Raw genomic sequence first — 17,178 nt, forward strand, 5'->3', positions numbered from 1 at the left:
ATCAGTGGTTCACAGTCAAGTTGGAAGGGCACATCAAGTGGGGTCCTGCAGGGATCAGTTCTGGGTCCAGTTCTGTTCAATATCTTGATCAATGATTTAAATAATGGCATAGAGGAATACATTTATAAAGTGTGTGGATGATACCAAGCTGGGAAGAGTTATAAGTGCTTTGGAGGATAATATTAAAATTCAAAATGATCTGGACAAACTGGAGAAATGGTCTGAAGTAAATAGGATGAAATTCAAGAACAAATATCAAGTACACTTCAGAAACGATGTTGACAAACTGGAGAAAGTCCAGAGGAGGAGAACAAAAATGATTAAAGGTCTAGAAAACATGAGCTATGAAGAAAGATTGAAAAAATTGGGTTTATTTAGTCCGGAAAAAAGACTGTGAGGGGACATAACAGTGTTCAAGTACATAAAAGATTGCTAAAAGGAGGAAGGAGAAAAATTGTTCTCCTTAACCTCTGAGGATCGGACAAGAAGCAATGGCCTTAAATTGCAGTAAGAGCAGTTTAGGTTCCTAACAGTCAGAATGGTTAAGCACCGGAATAAATTGCCTAGAGAGGTTGTGGAATCTCCCTCATTGGAGATAGTAGGTTAGACAAACACCTGTCAGGGATGCTCTAATAATGCTTAATCCTGCCATGAGTGTAGGGGAGTGGACTAGATGATCTCTCGAGGTCCCTTCCAGTCCTACAATTCTATGATTCTAACTGGAAAAATACAAGCTTATTACATCTATGGTTGTAGTTCTATGTAGGTTCTTGTACTGCCATTGTTGTCTTGATATCTGAGCTCCTTCCAGTAGTGAAGTAAGCAGCATGACCATTCTCTGTCTCATAGCGTTTGTTTCCTCTTTGCCCTTTCCTCATTGTTCTTAAGTCTTTTCTGCCATTGCATAAACTTTGTAATGGATAGGCAGCTGGTATGTCATAATAACTGCGTTTCATGCTGACCAGTGTTGTTTTATTGTTACTTTGTTCTTTCCTGTTTTTATTGCATCAGTATTTTGTCTCTTGTTCTAGACTGTAATCTCTGTGGGACAGGAGTTATTGTCTTATGTATGTGTACAGTACCTAACACATTGGGGCCCTGATCCATGACTAGGATTCCTAGATACTGCCACGTTTTTTTTTTTTTCTCCAACAGCAATTTATTATCTGAAACTCATGCAGTGAATGGTAGGGAAAATCTAGAAAGTATTAATCGCAGTAGGAGGAAGGATATAAACAAATTTGAGGGAATTCAGAGAACAACACAAATCCATTCTGTTTGACAGACGTGAACCTGACAGTATACCGTTGAGCAGTCTCCATGAGTGGGCCCTCAGTTTTAGAACCTACTCCTCCTTGGTCCAAAATAGATTGAGTTTGTTTACCTTTTGGACATGCTGCAAAGCCAATCCATTTACTGGAGCTTCTGGGAAAGGCAGGGTATGAGGAAAAGGGATGCAAGTGATTTGTGGGAGAGTTCTGTTGAGAGGTGCTAGTGGGTTGCTATCCTAGGCTTTTTGCGTTTTGTCAAAGGCACCTAGAATAACAAGCACAGGTTTAAAGAATACTTTATTAGAGATCTACATGTAGGATGCTACATCCTAGGCAGCACAAATCCCACAAATCTGACTTAAGAGGAAAGAGTGAAAGAGCTAAATTTGTTGTAGCCAAGCAGAGACTATGTTGAAGACATTAGCTAAGGGTTTCAAAGATATATATAATAATACAAGCCTTTTAAAATATAGGTTAAAGGGCTATAATGAGACATAATAATAATAATTATTCATGCTTACTATTGTTGTGCTGATGGACCAACAAAGAATGGGGCCCCATTGTGCTACGCACTCTACAAATGTGGACTAGTAAATGGTCCCTGACTCAGAGCTTACAATTTAAATATGAGATGGAATTTTAAAAAAGGAAACTTTCCTAAAACCAGCTCTTAACCTGTGTAACAACCAAGGCAAATAGTGGAAGTTTGGCACACTAAAACTGCATTGAACAAAATACTAGTAAATGTACAGTAGTGAAGCATATACTTGTCAGACTGTCTGGATTTGGATAGGTCTCTTCTACCTCTCAATTTGAGTGTTTTAATGGACACTTCGTAATTAAACTTCTCCTTCTTAGTCAACCTATTGAAAAAGTATTTAAAATAAGTGGCAGAAGAGAGATCACTTAATTTAAATACTTTTTCAGCATGGTTTTATGCCAACGTCAGTTGACCTGAAAGCAGAAGTGAAATCTGGTGCTAATGCAGCCCCAAAATTGGGGGTGAATAGCAATATCCTTCCTTGCCTCTCCCCCCCCCCCCGTGTAAATTTCTCCCTCACTACCAAGATAGAGTGGGATTCTAATCTATTTTATGTTCTTACACTGTGTTTGTCATTGTGATATCTGATGTAATTTACACTTGTACCAGTTTGGTGAACTCATCTAAAATTTTGTTTTATATCCAACTTCTCTTCCAACAAATCTCTTCTTTCAGTGTTCAAATGAAAAGTTTTATAACTTCAGAATATAATTAATTTACTGCTATCACCTGTTGGAAACATAATTTGCATACCAAACTTAATGTGATTGTATAATAATAATAAAAAAAAATCCCCAAGACACCTTTAATTAATCAAGTCTTGTGCCACTTTGTTGTTGTGAAAGGGTTCATGGGTGAGTGTCTTTGCCATGCCCTCTAGTGGCTGCTTTATTTACTCTCCTTTTCTAAATTTAAATTCTTCAATTGAGCTCTTCTCCAAATAAGAAACAATAAAAATCTGTGGGTTTCAACATAAACTAAAATCATGTACAGAGCATTCTCATTTTCAGACTTTGTTTCACGTGGCACTTACTTGTGTTTATAGTAACATTTCCTGATTGTGTTATCCTATGCATTTAAAATAGCTGGATGGTTTTGGTGATGTATGAATTTTATTTAACAATGAACCTGAATGTTCAACTTTTATCTTTCACGTAATTGTATATAATGTGAAGATGTCAGCAAAAATTGTAATATGATTAGCTTAATGCTTCAAATTGAATTGTATCTGTTATATAACACTTCACTTTTAATTTTGCCACCTGTTGAATAGGACTTCATTTACTGGTAAATGATAACTGACTTACTACTTGAAGAAAGATGTAATATAAATGTGCCTCAAAGCATTTTAAAAAACTATACATAATCAGGCAGAGATGTGAAGAAACCCCTAAATCTGATCCAGAAAGAGTTATTTTGGAATCCCCCACTATCAGTCCCTTTCCTGATAGTTTAATATGATACAGCTATCTTTACTGTCATGGCCAGGGGCTGTGGCAGAAAGCAGCTTTGCTACTCTTACTGCTTTTTCACTTCTTTGGGTGTGTGTGTGTGTGTGTGTGTGTGTTTGAGGTGAGTGGGGGGGCTTCTGGGTGACCTTGTAGTTACTAATTACACTGTGACAGGATGCTGATAGTTGCTATAATTTGAGCCTTTTGGAAGCCAGCACCCATGTCACTTAAAACACCCAGGGCACTGAGTGTAGTTAGAGTAGAAGGGACTTAAAGTAGTTTGGGTTTGGTAGAAAGGATAACTTGCACTTGTAGGGAGCCTGATGAGTTAATCAGGTAATTAGCTCACCAGCGGGATAGCACGGAGAATAAACCAAGCAGTATAAAACGCTGCTATGTTTTGATGTACGTAAGGCATAAACAGCAATAAAGATATTTGGTGGAGATCCGCTGCTGGATTGTGTGTGCTACTAATTCGCAAAGAGGGTCTAACAGCCAGGGTTTCTAGGAGCTGAAGGGGGAAACAGTTCACACGCACACACTTTCCCCCTGATGGTTTATAGCACTTTTTTGGACCTGGCGTCCCTTTTGTGTCTCTTCTTTCTCCCATATGAAATGAAACAAACCAAACAAAAAATCCAGAAATCAACAAACTAAAAACAGAAATCAAACCCAACCAACTCCCCCGCACATGCTGTGAAACCCCTGCCCTCCCCACACACTGTTTTGGGTGGTTCATGGGATCACTCATTGAAATGAGATCATTTTGCAGAGGATAGAGTGTGACATGGTGTACACTGACCTACAGCAGTGAAAAGGCTTTTTGAAGTCATTCCCTCTTCCTCTCTTGCTGCCCACAAGGGAAAAACAATGCTTTTTCCCATTCAATTCCACTTCTGGCTATGTGCTGGTCTTCTGACTAGTAGATAGTGGGTAAACTGTGCAAGTCCTATGTCTATATGTATGTAGAAACATTGATAATGTAGCTTAATATTTTAATCAATATGACTTTGTAATAGCCACACATCATTCAGGAGCTGTGTAATCCCAAATGAATGCCAGTAAAATTTGTACTTCACATAATCATGTATCAGTTGGAATATACTAAATATATTACAGAAATACTATTTTAGATTTAAAAAAAAATATTCAGGTGCTTTTCCTCTGCCTGTATAGCCAATCAAATGTCATGACTTATAGAGTCAAATCTCTCTCTCACAAATTCTTAGGGTTAGAAGGAAGAGCTGTATGTCTCACTGGCAACCTGGGGAGTCAGCTTGTTTTAATAGTACTGTGTAAAGCTTCCATTTGTAGCTCTGCAGGGTCATGAAATTATTTGTCGTCTTAAACCTGGTTCTGGGCTAAATATTCCCTGTTCTTGTACCATAGACAGTATAATTGTGATGGGAAAGGAGAACATTCTGTGGCAGATTTTATTTAATTTTTTTAATGATGGCAGTTTGAAGTTACTCTAAAGTTTAGAATGTTAGATGTAGATGGGGAGCTGGATTAGTGGACACAGTCCTATAGATTCCAAAGACCGAACACAGGCCATAGGACTTCCCTAAAATAATTCCTGTTTGAATTAGAGATGTGTGGTGGCCAAAAGCATATGATAAATTATATTTATCATTGATATTGTTATGATATGAGGAGCATGTATATGTATAATATTTCCACTCTTGTTTCTCTTGGCTGCTGTTCATTCTTATCTTTTAGTTTTAAATAATAGAAACAAGAAAAAGTTTATTTCCTTTGCTCTGTGACTGTCGTTCATAAAGAACTGTCAATTGAGGATGGTAAGAGTCAAACTGAAAACCTTCTAATATATTCATATACAAAGTGTGATCAGGAAGACCTTGAGAATGTTATACAAATAAAATATGCTTTTTCAATCGTAGTACAAAAGGTCACTTTTACCTTCTTGAATGTAACTTCCTTATGAACACCAGCTATATTGAGCGATATAATCTCTCCAGATAGGTCTGATTGTGCAATTTATCCGTGAGTGTAGACAGAGGGCAAAAATAATAGCACTATACTTTGGGTCCTGATTTTTCAAATGCATATGCACGTGCTTAGCTCAGCCACCATGAACAGAGGGACGCAAAACCCAGTGACAGCCAGACAGAAGCATGAGCCTAGACAGATATTCTAATTTTTTAAAAATTCATTTCACCTATCATTGAAATCTGCTACTCTGTCAGGGTTGGGACTGCTGGGTTTTTCTTCTCTTTTACAAGTGTTAGAAGTAGGCAAGAGGTTCCTCTTTTGGACTTTCCCATCTTGGTACAGACTTTCTGACAGCACCTTCTTACAGGCACCTGGTAAACTGCACAAGTCTTGCTCACCAGGCTTATAATATAGCAGAGGTGTCCTCAGCAAGCTCTCAAAGAGGGCTCTTTTCTTAAGATATTTTGCCATTTTCTTCTTTCTCCAGCTTGACCTCAGTCTGACAAGGAGAGGGTCTTCAGGGAAGCCTGGGGACTTTTAGTTTTAGTAGTAGAGCCCTCTGCCCCCTCCCCCCACTCAACAATTCAATGAGGCCCAGGTGGCAACATCAAATGATTTATATTAGTGTGTTCAGCTCCATGTGTAGCAGCCTCCCATCTCAGCTCAACTACATTATTTTAGGGGTTTGTCCTGACCAAGTCCTTGGCTGTTTGCCTTTTTTCTCCAGCCCAAGTTCTGTTCTGTTCTTTCTCTGCCTCTCCAGTTCCAGCATCATGGCAACAAGCTAGTTCTCTTGAGAAAATAGTAGATTCCAAATGGTCCATCAATAAAACCTCAATTTTAATTGCATTCATCTGTTTATTCCCAATGATTGGAGAATAGTGTTTCACTGGTTCCAGCTATCTCAGTAGTGTGAAGCTTGATGGCGCAGCAGATTCCGGTGATACTGAATGATAAAATTAGTTTCCTTACTTGAAATTTTGTCTTCCCTGAATAGAAAATAACTTATATTTTTTACATAAAGGAACATGATAACATATTTGGGCATTTGCATTGTGTAACATCACACTGTAGGACTTTAGTGTAATTTATTACTCAAAGGCAAATCAAAGTTATCATGTGGCAGTTAAAATTAGTACCTAGCAATTTATTATAGCATTTGAAGTTACTTGTCAGATACATTCCTAATAAGCATTCACTAAGAAATCAAAAGTTCATAAAGTAAAGGCCCAACTTTACTGGACATTAGGAAAAACTTCTGAACTGTCTAGGTAGTTAAGCACTAGAGCAAATTGCCAAGTGAGGTTGTGGGTTCTCCATCATTGGAAGTTTTTAAGAACAGGTTAGACAAACACCTGTCAGGCATGGTCTAATTATTACATCGTCCTGACTTGAATGCATGGGACTAGACTAGATGACCTACTGAGGCCCTTTCCAGTCCTACATTTCTATGATTGCTTGATTTAAAGGACTGGGGGAGAGGAGGAGGAAGCAACCGTGGGAAAGAACGGAGAAAAGATTGATGGGGAGAGTACAAGTTTTAAATTGCCTCTTCACTAGTTAACGAATCCAGTTGCCCTGTAGGCCACTTCTAGCTCCAATTTTCTATTAAGTATTTCCAGTGAAGCTTTTATATTTATTATCTTAAATATATTATTTATCCCAAGTATAGTTTTTATAATAGAAGGTGTGAGCCTAAGGTGCCCACTAGACCATAAACTTCAGCTAAAAGGGCAGCTCTGCTTGTGGGGTGTGATGAAAATGGGAGGTCTCACTAATTCAACTCCATATTGTAATGGCAATAAACCATGGTAGAATGTTGGTTAATAGGCTAAAGTAGCTAAAGTTGTAACCAAAGCATGCACCAGTAGCTTACTAATAAATACCCAATTGTGAGTTATTTCTACAGTGGTAGAATAAAATCCATCTGATTTTGTAGCTGTGTGGCTTTTTGTCACCACTTTGTTAAAAAACAACACACACACACTCTTTGTATTTATTGAAAAGTCATTCTTGGCTTATTATTTTGCAGGAAAACTTTGAAGATGCCTTTGAAAGCATCCCAGTGTAAGTATAATTTTACTATTTATATTTATTTTCCATTTTTAAATATAGAGTCATACAGAGTGCTAAATTATTGTTGTCTAATATGCACCACACATTTCTGTGTGTTGGTAAAATCAGCTATTTCACTTGTACACATGCTCAGTGATCATTTATATTTCCAAAACCAATGATGCTGTTAAAGGATGGGAAAGGCAGCATCAGTCTTGGTGTATGTGTGATTATAAAGCATTTAGTGTTTCCTTACACTCCTCCTTTATAATTTTCATATTTGTTGGCAAAGTAGTTCAGTGCCATACTGCCAGCTCTGGAGAATCTCATGAAGAGGTGCAGTATGAACAGTAGCAAAGTTACCATTAGATAGCCTTTTGATGGAAATTACTTTCAGACCCTATCGTTCTTTATCATATTTGGCCAAGCAAAAGACTTTGAGCAGGGATTGTTCCACCCATGCATGGCTGTGTGCAGACTTCCCCTCCCCATGCATTGATGGAAGTGGGGTTACATGCAATAGTGGCACAAGATTCCACATAAAGAAAAGTGATCAATTCCCCTCCAACTGCATGGGAACTACATACAGGGGCGGCTCCAGGCACCAGCGCAGCAAGCGCGTGCCTGGGGCGGCAAGCTGCGGGGGGCGGCGTGCCAGTCTCATTGAGGGCAGCAGTCAGGCAGCTTTCGGCGGCATGCCTGCGGCAGGTCCGCCGGTCCCGCGGCTTCGGTGGCAATTCGGCAGCAGGTACGCCGAAGGCGCGGGACCGGCAGATCACCCGCAGAAACACCGCCGAATCCGCATGATCAGCGGACCACCCGCAGGCATGCCCCCGAAGGCTGTTTGACTGCCGTGCTTGGGGCGGCAAAATACATAGAGCCGCCCCTGACTACATAAGAGTTAATATTTCTTCTTGCTGTACTAAATAGTGTTGCAATAACACGTTTGATAATCTCTATTACTATGCAGCTGCACTATCAACAGATTCTGGCATAGCCATCCCTGAGAGGAGTGTAGGTGGAACTTCCAGTGGTAAAGAGCTGGAGTTATGGCTTCTATGCCACCCTCCAGACCTGCTAGTAGTGTACATGGTGAAGCTGGAGGGTGGAAGAAGCACCTAGGCCAGTCTTAAGGCTGCTCTAAATTATCCTGGGGGAACAGCCCATCGCAGAAAGGGATGAGGACTGGTGCAGAGGCCACCTTTACACTGGAGAAGAGGCTAAAGAGGGCAAAGCTCTTAAATTCTGATAGCAATCATGGAAGGTATCCATGGTCTCAGGAGAATCAGACCTGAACTGGGCAGGTGCCTTAATCCTAAAGCCAACTTTGTTAGGCAATGCACAAATCTGAGAGCTCACAGGATGAGCCTCTAATCCCATCCTTCATGGGTCTGAGCTCTCGGAGAAGAGTATAATGCCTTCTAAGGCAAAGATGGGGAGGAGTGATAGATAAGGCTGCACTACTCTGAACCAAGGAGGAAGAGCTACTTTTACTAAGCTTAGGAGAATGCAGTTTGAGTAACTGTTGTACTGAGCTCACTGACTTACCCCACCATTGTCTTCTAAGTGAACAGACATGCATAGAATTAAGCAATCATCTATGCTGTCATTCCTCAGACTTGGTTTCCCATTTAACTACAGTTTACATCCAGATCCACGGCCTCTTGTTTCTTGGCATTCAAGCAGGACTGAAGGATGCTCAGAACAATGTTACTGCAGCTTCCTCAACATCAAAGACTCAGTGAGAGGATCCAGGCTTATGATTCAAGTTCATAAATCGATTGACAGGCCTCATATGTGAGACGTCAGCTCTTCAGTTTAGAGAACTTCTACACCAGAGAAGTTATTGATCCCACAGGAGACAGTGTTTAAAAACTGCTGGTGTAGATGTGGAACTAGAGTTAGATACCCCATAAGAGAATGCTGCAAAAGTAGGAGTTTCAGGTGGCACTCCTGCCACATGATTTATAGCATATAATTTTGGATTTTTTTCCTTCAGGTTAATTTTACCAACCAGATGAATGGCATATGACACAGACACATCCCAAGCATTAATTGAATTATGGACTAAGGTATTTAGGCAACTAACTCCCATTGAAGCCAATTGGCTTCAATGGGAGTTAGTTGCCTAAATACCACTGGGTCTAACATGCTAATCTTGAAGGCCTGTATTACAGAACCAGCTATTGGCACAAATGAGTATCAGGATGTTTCATTATCACAGGGCTGTGGAAGCTATCTGTTTTTCACCAGTGACACTATTACTGCTATCTTGCTATCACCACTAGACTATTTCAGACATTTCCAACTGGTAGGTGAATTTTGTATAGGCCTTAAATATCTTCATGTCAACCATACATGAGAAAGCCCATAAGCTCTACAATGTGTTGGAGGTGAAGCAGAATGGGAATGGGGTCCATTGATGAGTGTCTGCTAGGTCCTAAAAATTATTAGTGGCGTACTCTGTCCTTTTCCTGCTAGGATTCAGAGCCAATTGATTATATTGAGAGCTGTGGCAGGGGACTGAGTATTTGAATAGCTACCCTTTTCTGAGTTCTTTATGAGCCATGGTCAATGCTGATAAAGATTAAAAGATGGAAGCTATTTTGTTCAGTTTATGTGCACTAGAGCCATAAAAATAAATGGGGGTCATCTGAGCTGAAGGTATACTCATTGGCAACTTGCTCTCTGCTTAGACACCTACAAGGCAATTGTGGGTAGATATAAGTTCTGTGCCTGCGTCAGGCTCTTTCATTTGTTCAGCCTTCTTCTGGAGAATTTGAGAGAGGAGGTGAACCTGGATCCATGTAGCAAGAAGATGTCTAAGGCATGGTAGAGAGGTTCAAGATCCTTGGGCTTCTATAATCCATCTTCCAGGATGAGATGTCCTTCAGACACTCTGGATGCATTTATCTGTCTAGTACCAGTTGTACCCAAAAGCCCCACTGTCGAAGTCTTTGCTTAAGTCTTCAGTCTCAGCTTCCCTAGTACTATCTTTGATTTCAGCTTTCAAACAGCAAATTTGATGGGGCACCAGCGGGGACCCTTCTCTTAATCTAATGGCATGCTGCTGTTCTTTCCCTTTACCCTGTAGGGATTGTCATTCTTTCCCTTTGCCCTATAGGGATTGTCATTCTTGAGACTCTTTATATACAAGGTACAAGGAATTTGGAACTGTGGTTTGCCTGAAATCGTAGAGTGGTTAAGCAGTTCAGTTTCATGCTGCTGCCAGTCCTCTCTCTCTTCTCATCCCCTTTTAAGAGGCCCTTTTATGAAAAACTGATTTTTATTGTTGATATTTCCAGTGGCTAAAAAGAGAAGATTTTCATGCCAATTTGCATATGAATTTTATGGAAGTTTTAAGCTCCATATGGTGACTTCGGAATCTGTCATTCCTCAATCTATAGGAGTGGGTCAAGACTCTTGACCTGGAATGCAAAGAACTGCAACATGATCAAGTAGTGCACAGGAAATACTTGAAATTCTGGGTCATTAAGGAATCATTTGGAAGCCATACATGCATATCATCTTCCATATAGAACATATGTGTTTAGTTTTTGAATATACTAACTGTAAAAGATTCTTTTCAATGAATGACATGTCTGCCCACATGTACTAGAGCCTCTCCCTTCCTAACAACGAAACCTAATATTAATATTAGTAGGGGCACCCTTTGAGCTATTGTGCGTGTGTCTCTGAGAAATGTTTCCAATGTATCCAGTTCCTCAACTGTCACTGGTGGTCATAACATGCAGAAAGGGCTTATCTACATGAGAAATTCGCACTGGTATAACTTAAAATATAAATTTTAAACTGATCTAGTTAAACTGGTGGAAAAAGCTGCGTGGACACTCTTATTTCAGAATAAGAATGTGTTATTTTGGTTTAGTTTAAGTAAGTTAGGAACAGGGTTAACTAAACTTCTGTAAGACACTCATACCAAAATAGGTGTCCACACAGTCTTTTGCACCCAGTTTTAGTCAGTTTAACTAGATCAGTTTAAAAGCTGATTAAAGTTATACTGGTGCAACTTTCTCATGTGTACAAGCCTGAAGAGAATGAGTGAGATCCAGGTCTGGTGGTTTATCCTGCATATACAGTGTTCTGTTAGGATAAACTGCCTTGGTGTCCACACCACTAGTTTCTATCAGGAGGGTTTCCAACAAAGTTCCAACTAGCTCCTCTTTATCTGGCATTATTCACTAAACGTCAGAGCTTACTAGGAGAAACCAGGTTGCATACGTTAGATGCTAAATGGGTGATGAGTTATCTAAGAGGGTAAAATCCTTCCCTAAATCTCCAGGGCTCGCTGTGGTGTTTGAGGACAAGTCCAAGGGGAAGCCAATCTCTGTTCAGATTGGCTAAATGGATTAGATAGATTCTGTATCCAGATTCTTGGATAAGGATCTTTTATAGATGTTCAGTACCACAGGGGTGAAAGCTTTATTCAGTCAGACATAAAGCTATGTTTATGGCATGCCCAAAATGTCTCCTTCATAGGCATTTTAAAGAGCTGTCCTAGAACTCTAGATATATTTTAAAACCAGAAGGGACCATTATGATAATTATAGTCTGACCTCCTGCATAACTCAAATCATAGAATTTCTCTAAGTGACTCCTGCATCAAGCTCATTTCTTGTTACTTTGAGTGGAAAGACTGACACATTTCCTTATATAGCCATGAGGACCCAAATGTTCAAATTTGAAAGGGGGAAAAGGGGCATGTATGCGATCCTAACCATCACAACTTCACTTGTGGTAAACACAACTATCAAGAGTCAGCATGTTCCAAGAGTGTAACTGCAAAGATGACCAGTTACTCACTTGTGACAGGAGTTTAATCTTCCTTTTTCTTTGAAAATTCAAGCCTCTGACTGTTACTATGTTCAGCATGAGCTCACGACATTACAGACTACTTCTTCCCAACCCTTTGCCCCACTGAAGAGGACAACTCCCTGCTTGTGACTCCATCCAGTTAAGAGTCTCTGCACCTTAAGGTGCAGTTTTCAAATGTCGTTTTTCCACAGTACGTTTAGCCATAGACCATGTAAGATCTTTGCACTTAACTTATTATATTCCAAAAACATAATGGGTGCTTTACAAACATAATGTCCTCTATCCCAAAGAAATTTCAGTGTAAATAGACATAATTCAGACAAAGGACTGAAATAAAAGGATGTAACACATTTAACTTATGTCTATATTACTGATTCTTGACCGAAAGCTTTACTTTTCTTATAACTTTATGAAAACCTAGTCTATCTTCTATGTTTTAATTATCTAATAACATTAACCTTTAACATCTGCAGTTTTGACCCTCATTCATATGCTTTGCCATCTTCTTAGCTTTTCCTTGAGCTGAACAGTTCTTGAATCATTCACAAACTTTTCCCCCCCTTTCTCTAGGGCAGTTAGAGATCCATGTCTTTTACTCCCAGATTCAAATGAATTTTCTCTGGAAGCTTGAAAGCTCTTGTTTTTTAATTATTATGAAAATTAGATTAAATTAAAAACTGCGGAAAAGTCAGATCTCAGGATCCCACCCAAATTTATGCCAAAGCCTGATATAGACTAGCACATGCAGCTGGTCTTGCTCCCCCCACCTCATCCCTGAGTCCTTTGCCTTTAGAGCTTATACAGAATTCTCTTTAATTATAGTAATATTATCTGTCTCTTATCCTATGTACCGTTCCCTAAGTTTCACCTAAACGTATACCATAAAAATACCCTGTAGATTACCTTTAGATTGTCTTTGGAAGGAAGTACAGTAGCATGCAGATGTAAAATCCAACCTCTTAGAAATAAACCATGCCCATAGAGAAAGTTCCCTAATCATTAGTTTTCTACAGCAATTTGTGATATGAAACACTGGATTGTGGCATAGCTGAATGTCAAAAATATAGGGTGGTTTAGTTTTTAAATACATTATCTGAAGCAATGATCAGAAAGGAAAAAGTGGGAAAGGAGGACTTAACTTGATATGAATTTTAGTAAAGGATTTTGAAAAGAATTCTTAAATTTGTCAGTGGCTCTTAATTTTAGAGGTGCCAGTAGGGAGACACATAATTTACTGGTATCAGTTATTGTTCCTCTTTTGCCTCTCCTTTCCCCACCCAAAGCTGGCTATTACTAATCCATGATCCTACCAAAGCTGCTCTACATGGTATTACTGGGGTAATAGATTAAAGGCCAGAAGTGTTTAAAGAAGTTAGAAGGTTATCCTTGTAATCTCAGAAGTGTGGTTAATGTTTCAGTTATACCTGCACGTGTGTTTATCTGTCAGTGGATAAAGCACTGGGAAGCAGCTGCAGGTGACGGGGGGAAGACCCTAAATACAGGTTCTGTCTAAGACACTTAGGAAAGTCCATGCCTGCTGGGAGGGGGAATCCTCAAACTTTCCCAGGGAGCGCTGCAAAAGTAGATATTCAAGCATACCTGTAAGCAGTTCAAGCTTTTTCTTATGTTTGGTACCTGGACTGTTCAGAGTCAAGTAGAAAATCAGTCATTAAAAAGACATTTTAAAACATTACAAGTCCATGAAAGTCAAGTTTAGCAGTAAAGTTTTAAAAGGCAGTGATATCTAACTAAATAGGCACATTAGAAAATGACAGCTGGCTTGGCCTTTTGTACAATTCAGAGAAACCATATTTGACTTATAAATCCTAAAAGAGGAACTAAGTTAATACAATTCGAAAAATTAAGCAATTTAAACTGGCCTTATTTATGTCTGAAGTTAGACCATTTGAACTTTCTGCATTTAAAAAAAAAAAATTACACAAAAGATATGCTTGTTACTTCATCTACTAAGAAAATTTTTTTAGGGCTGTTGATTAATCGCAGTTAACGCACGCAATTAACTTAAAAAAAAAATCATGATAATCGCAGTTTTAATTGCACTGTTCAACAGTAGAATACCAATTGAAATTTATTAAATATTTTGGATGTTTTTCTACATTTTCATATATACTGTATTCTGTGTTGTGATTGAAATCAAAGTGTATACTATTTTTTATTCTAAATATTTTCACTATAAAAATTATAAACAAAAGAAATAGTATTTTTCAATTCACCTCATACAAGTACTGTAGTGCAATCTCCAATCTCTTTGTTGTGAAAGTGCAATTTACAAATGTAGAATTTTTTTTGGTTACATAACTGCTTTCAAAAACAAAACAATGTAAAACTTCAGAGCCTACAAGGCCACTCAGTCTTACTTCTTGTTCAGCCAATAGCTAAGACAAACAAGTTTGTTTACATGTACAGGAGATAATTCTGCCCTCTTCTTAATTACAATGTCACCAGAAAGTGAGAACAGACATTTGCATGGCACTTTTGTAGCTGGCATTGCAAGGTATTTACATGCCAGATATGCTAAACATGCGTGTGCCCTTTAATGCTTCCGCCATCATTCCAGAGGACATACTTTCACACTCATTAAAAAAAAATGTGTTCATCAAATTTGTGATTGAACTCCTTGGGGGAGAATTGTATGTCCCGTGCTCTGTTTTACCCGCCTTCTGCCACATATTTCATGTTATAGCAGTCTCGGATGATGACTCAGCACATGTTCATTTTAAGAACACTTTCACTGCAGATTTGACAAAACACAAAGAAGGTACTGATGTTAGATTTCTAAAGAACTCGACCCAAGCACTCGACCCAAGGTTTAAGAATCTGAAGTGCCTTCCAAAATTTGAGGGGCATGATGTGTGGAGTATACTCTCAGAAGTCTTAAAAAGAGCAACACTCTGATGCGGAAACTACAGAACCCAAACCACCAAAAAAGAAAGCTGTTTTGGATTGTTATTGAGCAGAACCTGTCATCAGCATGGATGTTTGTCCCCTGGAATGGTAGTTGAAGAATGGAGGAACATATGAAACTTTAGCGTATCTGGCACGTATGTATCTTGCGACACCGGCTACAACAGTGCCATGAGAATGCCTGTTCTCACTTTCAGGTGACGTAAACAAGAAGCAGGCAGCATTATCTCCTGCAAATGTAATCAAACTTGTTTGTCTGAGCGTTTGGCTGAACAAGAAGTAGGACTGAATGGACTTGCAGGCTCCAAAATTTTACATTGTCTTATATTTGAATGCAGGGTTTTTTTACATAATTCTACATTTGTAAGTTCAGCTTTCATGATAAAGAGATTGCACTAGAGTACTTGTATTAGCTGAATTGAAAAATACTATTTCTTTTGTTTTTTACAATTCAAATACTTGTAATAAAAAATAAATATAAAGTGAGCACTTTACACGTATTCTTGTTGTAATTGAAATCAATAGATTTTAAAATGTAGAAAACATCCAAAAATATTTAAATAAATGGTATTCTAGTGTTGATTAACAGTGAGATTAATTGCACTTAATATTTTTAATCACTTGACAGCCCTAAAATTTTCCTATATCTTGGCTATAAACTTGTCCCTAAAATAGGTTCCTATTTAAAAATAGTGTGTGTGTAAAGCCACTTGTGTAAAATAACAGTGAAATGTGCAGAAATACAAAGAACAAAGTCTTATAATCCCAGAGTTCACAATCTAAACTTCGATAGGGCCTATGCTTTTATTCAGCATAGTATCATTTTGTGGTGTCAGACTGCCACAAGGGGAAGAAACCAATTCAAAAGCAGAAATGTATTTAAAAGGACTGCATGCCCTGTTGCAGGCTCACAATCAGACATCTAAAGTACTTGTGCAAGTGAGGCGCTTTGTTCATCCTTGGCAATGGGGAGCACCATTTATATAACTGGTTTTATTTAAACTTGATCAATATGAAGAATCTGTATAGGAGTAAAAACTATATGTGCCTGGGGGATCTTCCCTGGAAAATATCAAAATACCCTATGCGATTTCCTGAATGTTGGAAGACGACGATCTTTGAGAAGAGAGGTTTAGAAACTCACACAAGTATTAACTTATCTGTCATTTAACTTTTACTTGAGCGTAACAAGATTGGTCTGTCCTTTGTTTTTGTTGCCCTTTCTTAAAAAAAAAATGTGCACTAAAGCACAAACTACACTTGTAAATTTCCATCAGAGATGTACATCAAACATGCCAAATACCACTACTAGCTGGTTAAATTTTAAAAATATCAAAGCTGGTTCCCCTTCCCTTGTGCCTAAGAATATGGAGATCCTGTGCTCATCTCCTTTCCAAAACTAGACGTCTTTAGCTTCTCCTTTCACTATTTTATCCTCTGAATTTTAAATGAAACATTAGTGTGTGGTTTCAGAGTAGCAGCCATGTTAGTCTGTATCCGCAAAAAGAACAGGAGTACTTGTGGCACCTTAGAGACTAACAAATTTATTAGAGCATAAGCTTTCGTGAGCTACAGCCCACTTCTTCGGATGCATAGAATGGAAGATATATCAAGGATATATATATATATATACACATACACACACAGAGAGAGAGCATGAACAGGTGGGAGTTGTCCTACCAACCCTGAGAGGCCAATTAAGTAAGTGGGGAAAAAAAAATTTTGAAGTGATAATCAAGCTAGCCCAGTACAGAGAGTTTGATAAGAAGTGTGAGAATACTTACAAGGGGAGATAGATTCAATGTTTGTAATGGCTCAGCCATTCCCAGTCCTTATTCAATCCTAAGTTGATTGTATCTAGTTTGCATATCAATTCCAGCTCAGCAGTCTCTCCTTGGAGTCTGGTTTTGAAGTTTTTCTGTTGTAAGATAGCCACCCGCAGGTCTGTCATTGAATGACCAGACAGGTTAAAGTGTTCTCCCACTGGTTTTTGAGTATTATGATTCCTGATGTCAGATTTGTGTCCATTAATTCTTTTGCGGAGAGACTGTCCGGTTTGGCCAATGTACATGGCAGAGGGGCATTGCTGGCACATAACATATATCACATTGGTAGATGTGCAGGTGAATGAGCCCCTGATGGTATG

General features: G+C 38.8%; 1 protein-coding gene across 1 annotated transcript in view; it reads left to right on the top strand.

The window, feature by feature from the left end:
• The window catches only part of TTC39B (tetratricopeptide repeat domain 39B), a 124,359-nt gene that overhangs the window by 32,351 nt on the left and 74,830 nt on the right, over positions 1-17,178 (top strand). The window contains exon 2 of the mRNA XM_034774553.1: positions 7,249-7,283. Coding sequence (XP_034630444.1) covers positions 7,249-7,283 — 35 coding nt within the window. The remainder of the gene's footprint in view (positions 1-7,248; positions 7,284-17,178) is intronic.

This window comes from Trachemys scripta, chromosome 6 (assembly GCF_013100865.1).
Source record: "Trachemys scripta elegans isolate TJP31775 chromosome 6, CAS_Tse_1.0, whole genome shotgun sequence".
Lineage (NCBI taxonomy): Eukaryota > Metazoa > Chordata > Testudines > Emydidae > Trachemys > Trachemys scripta.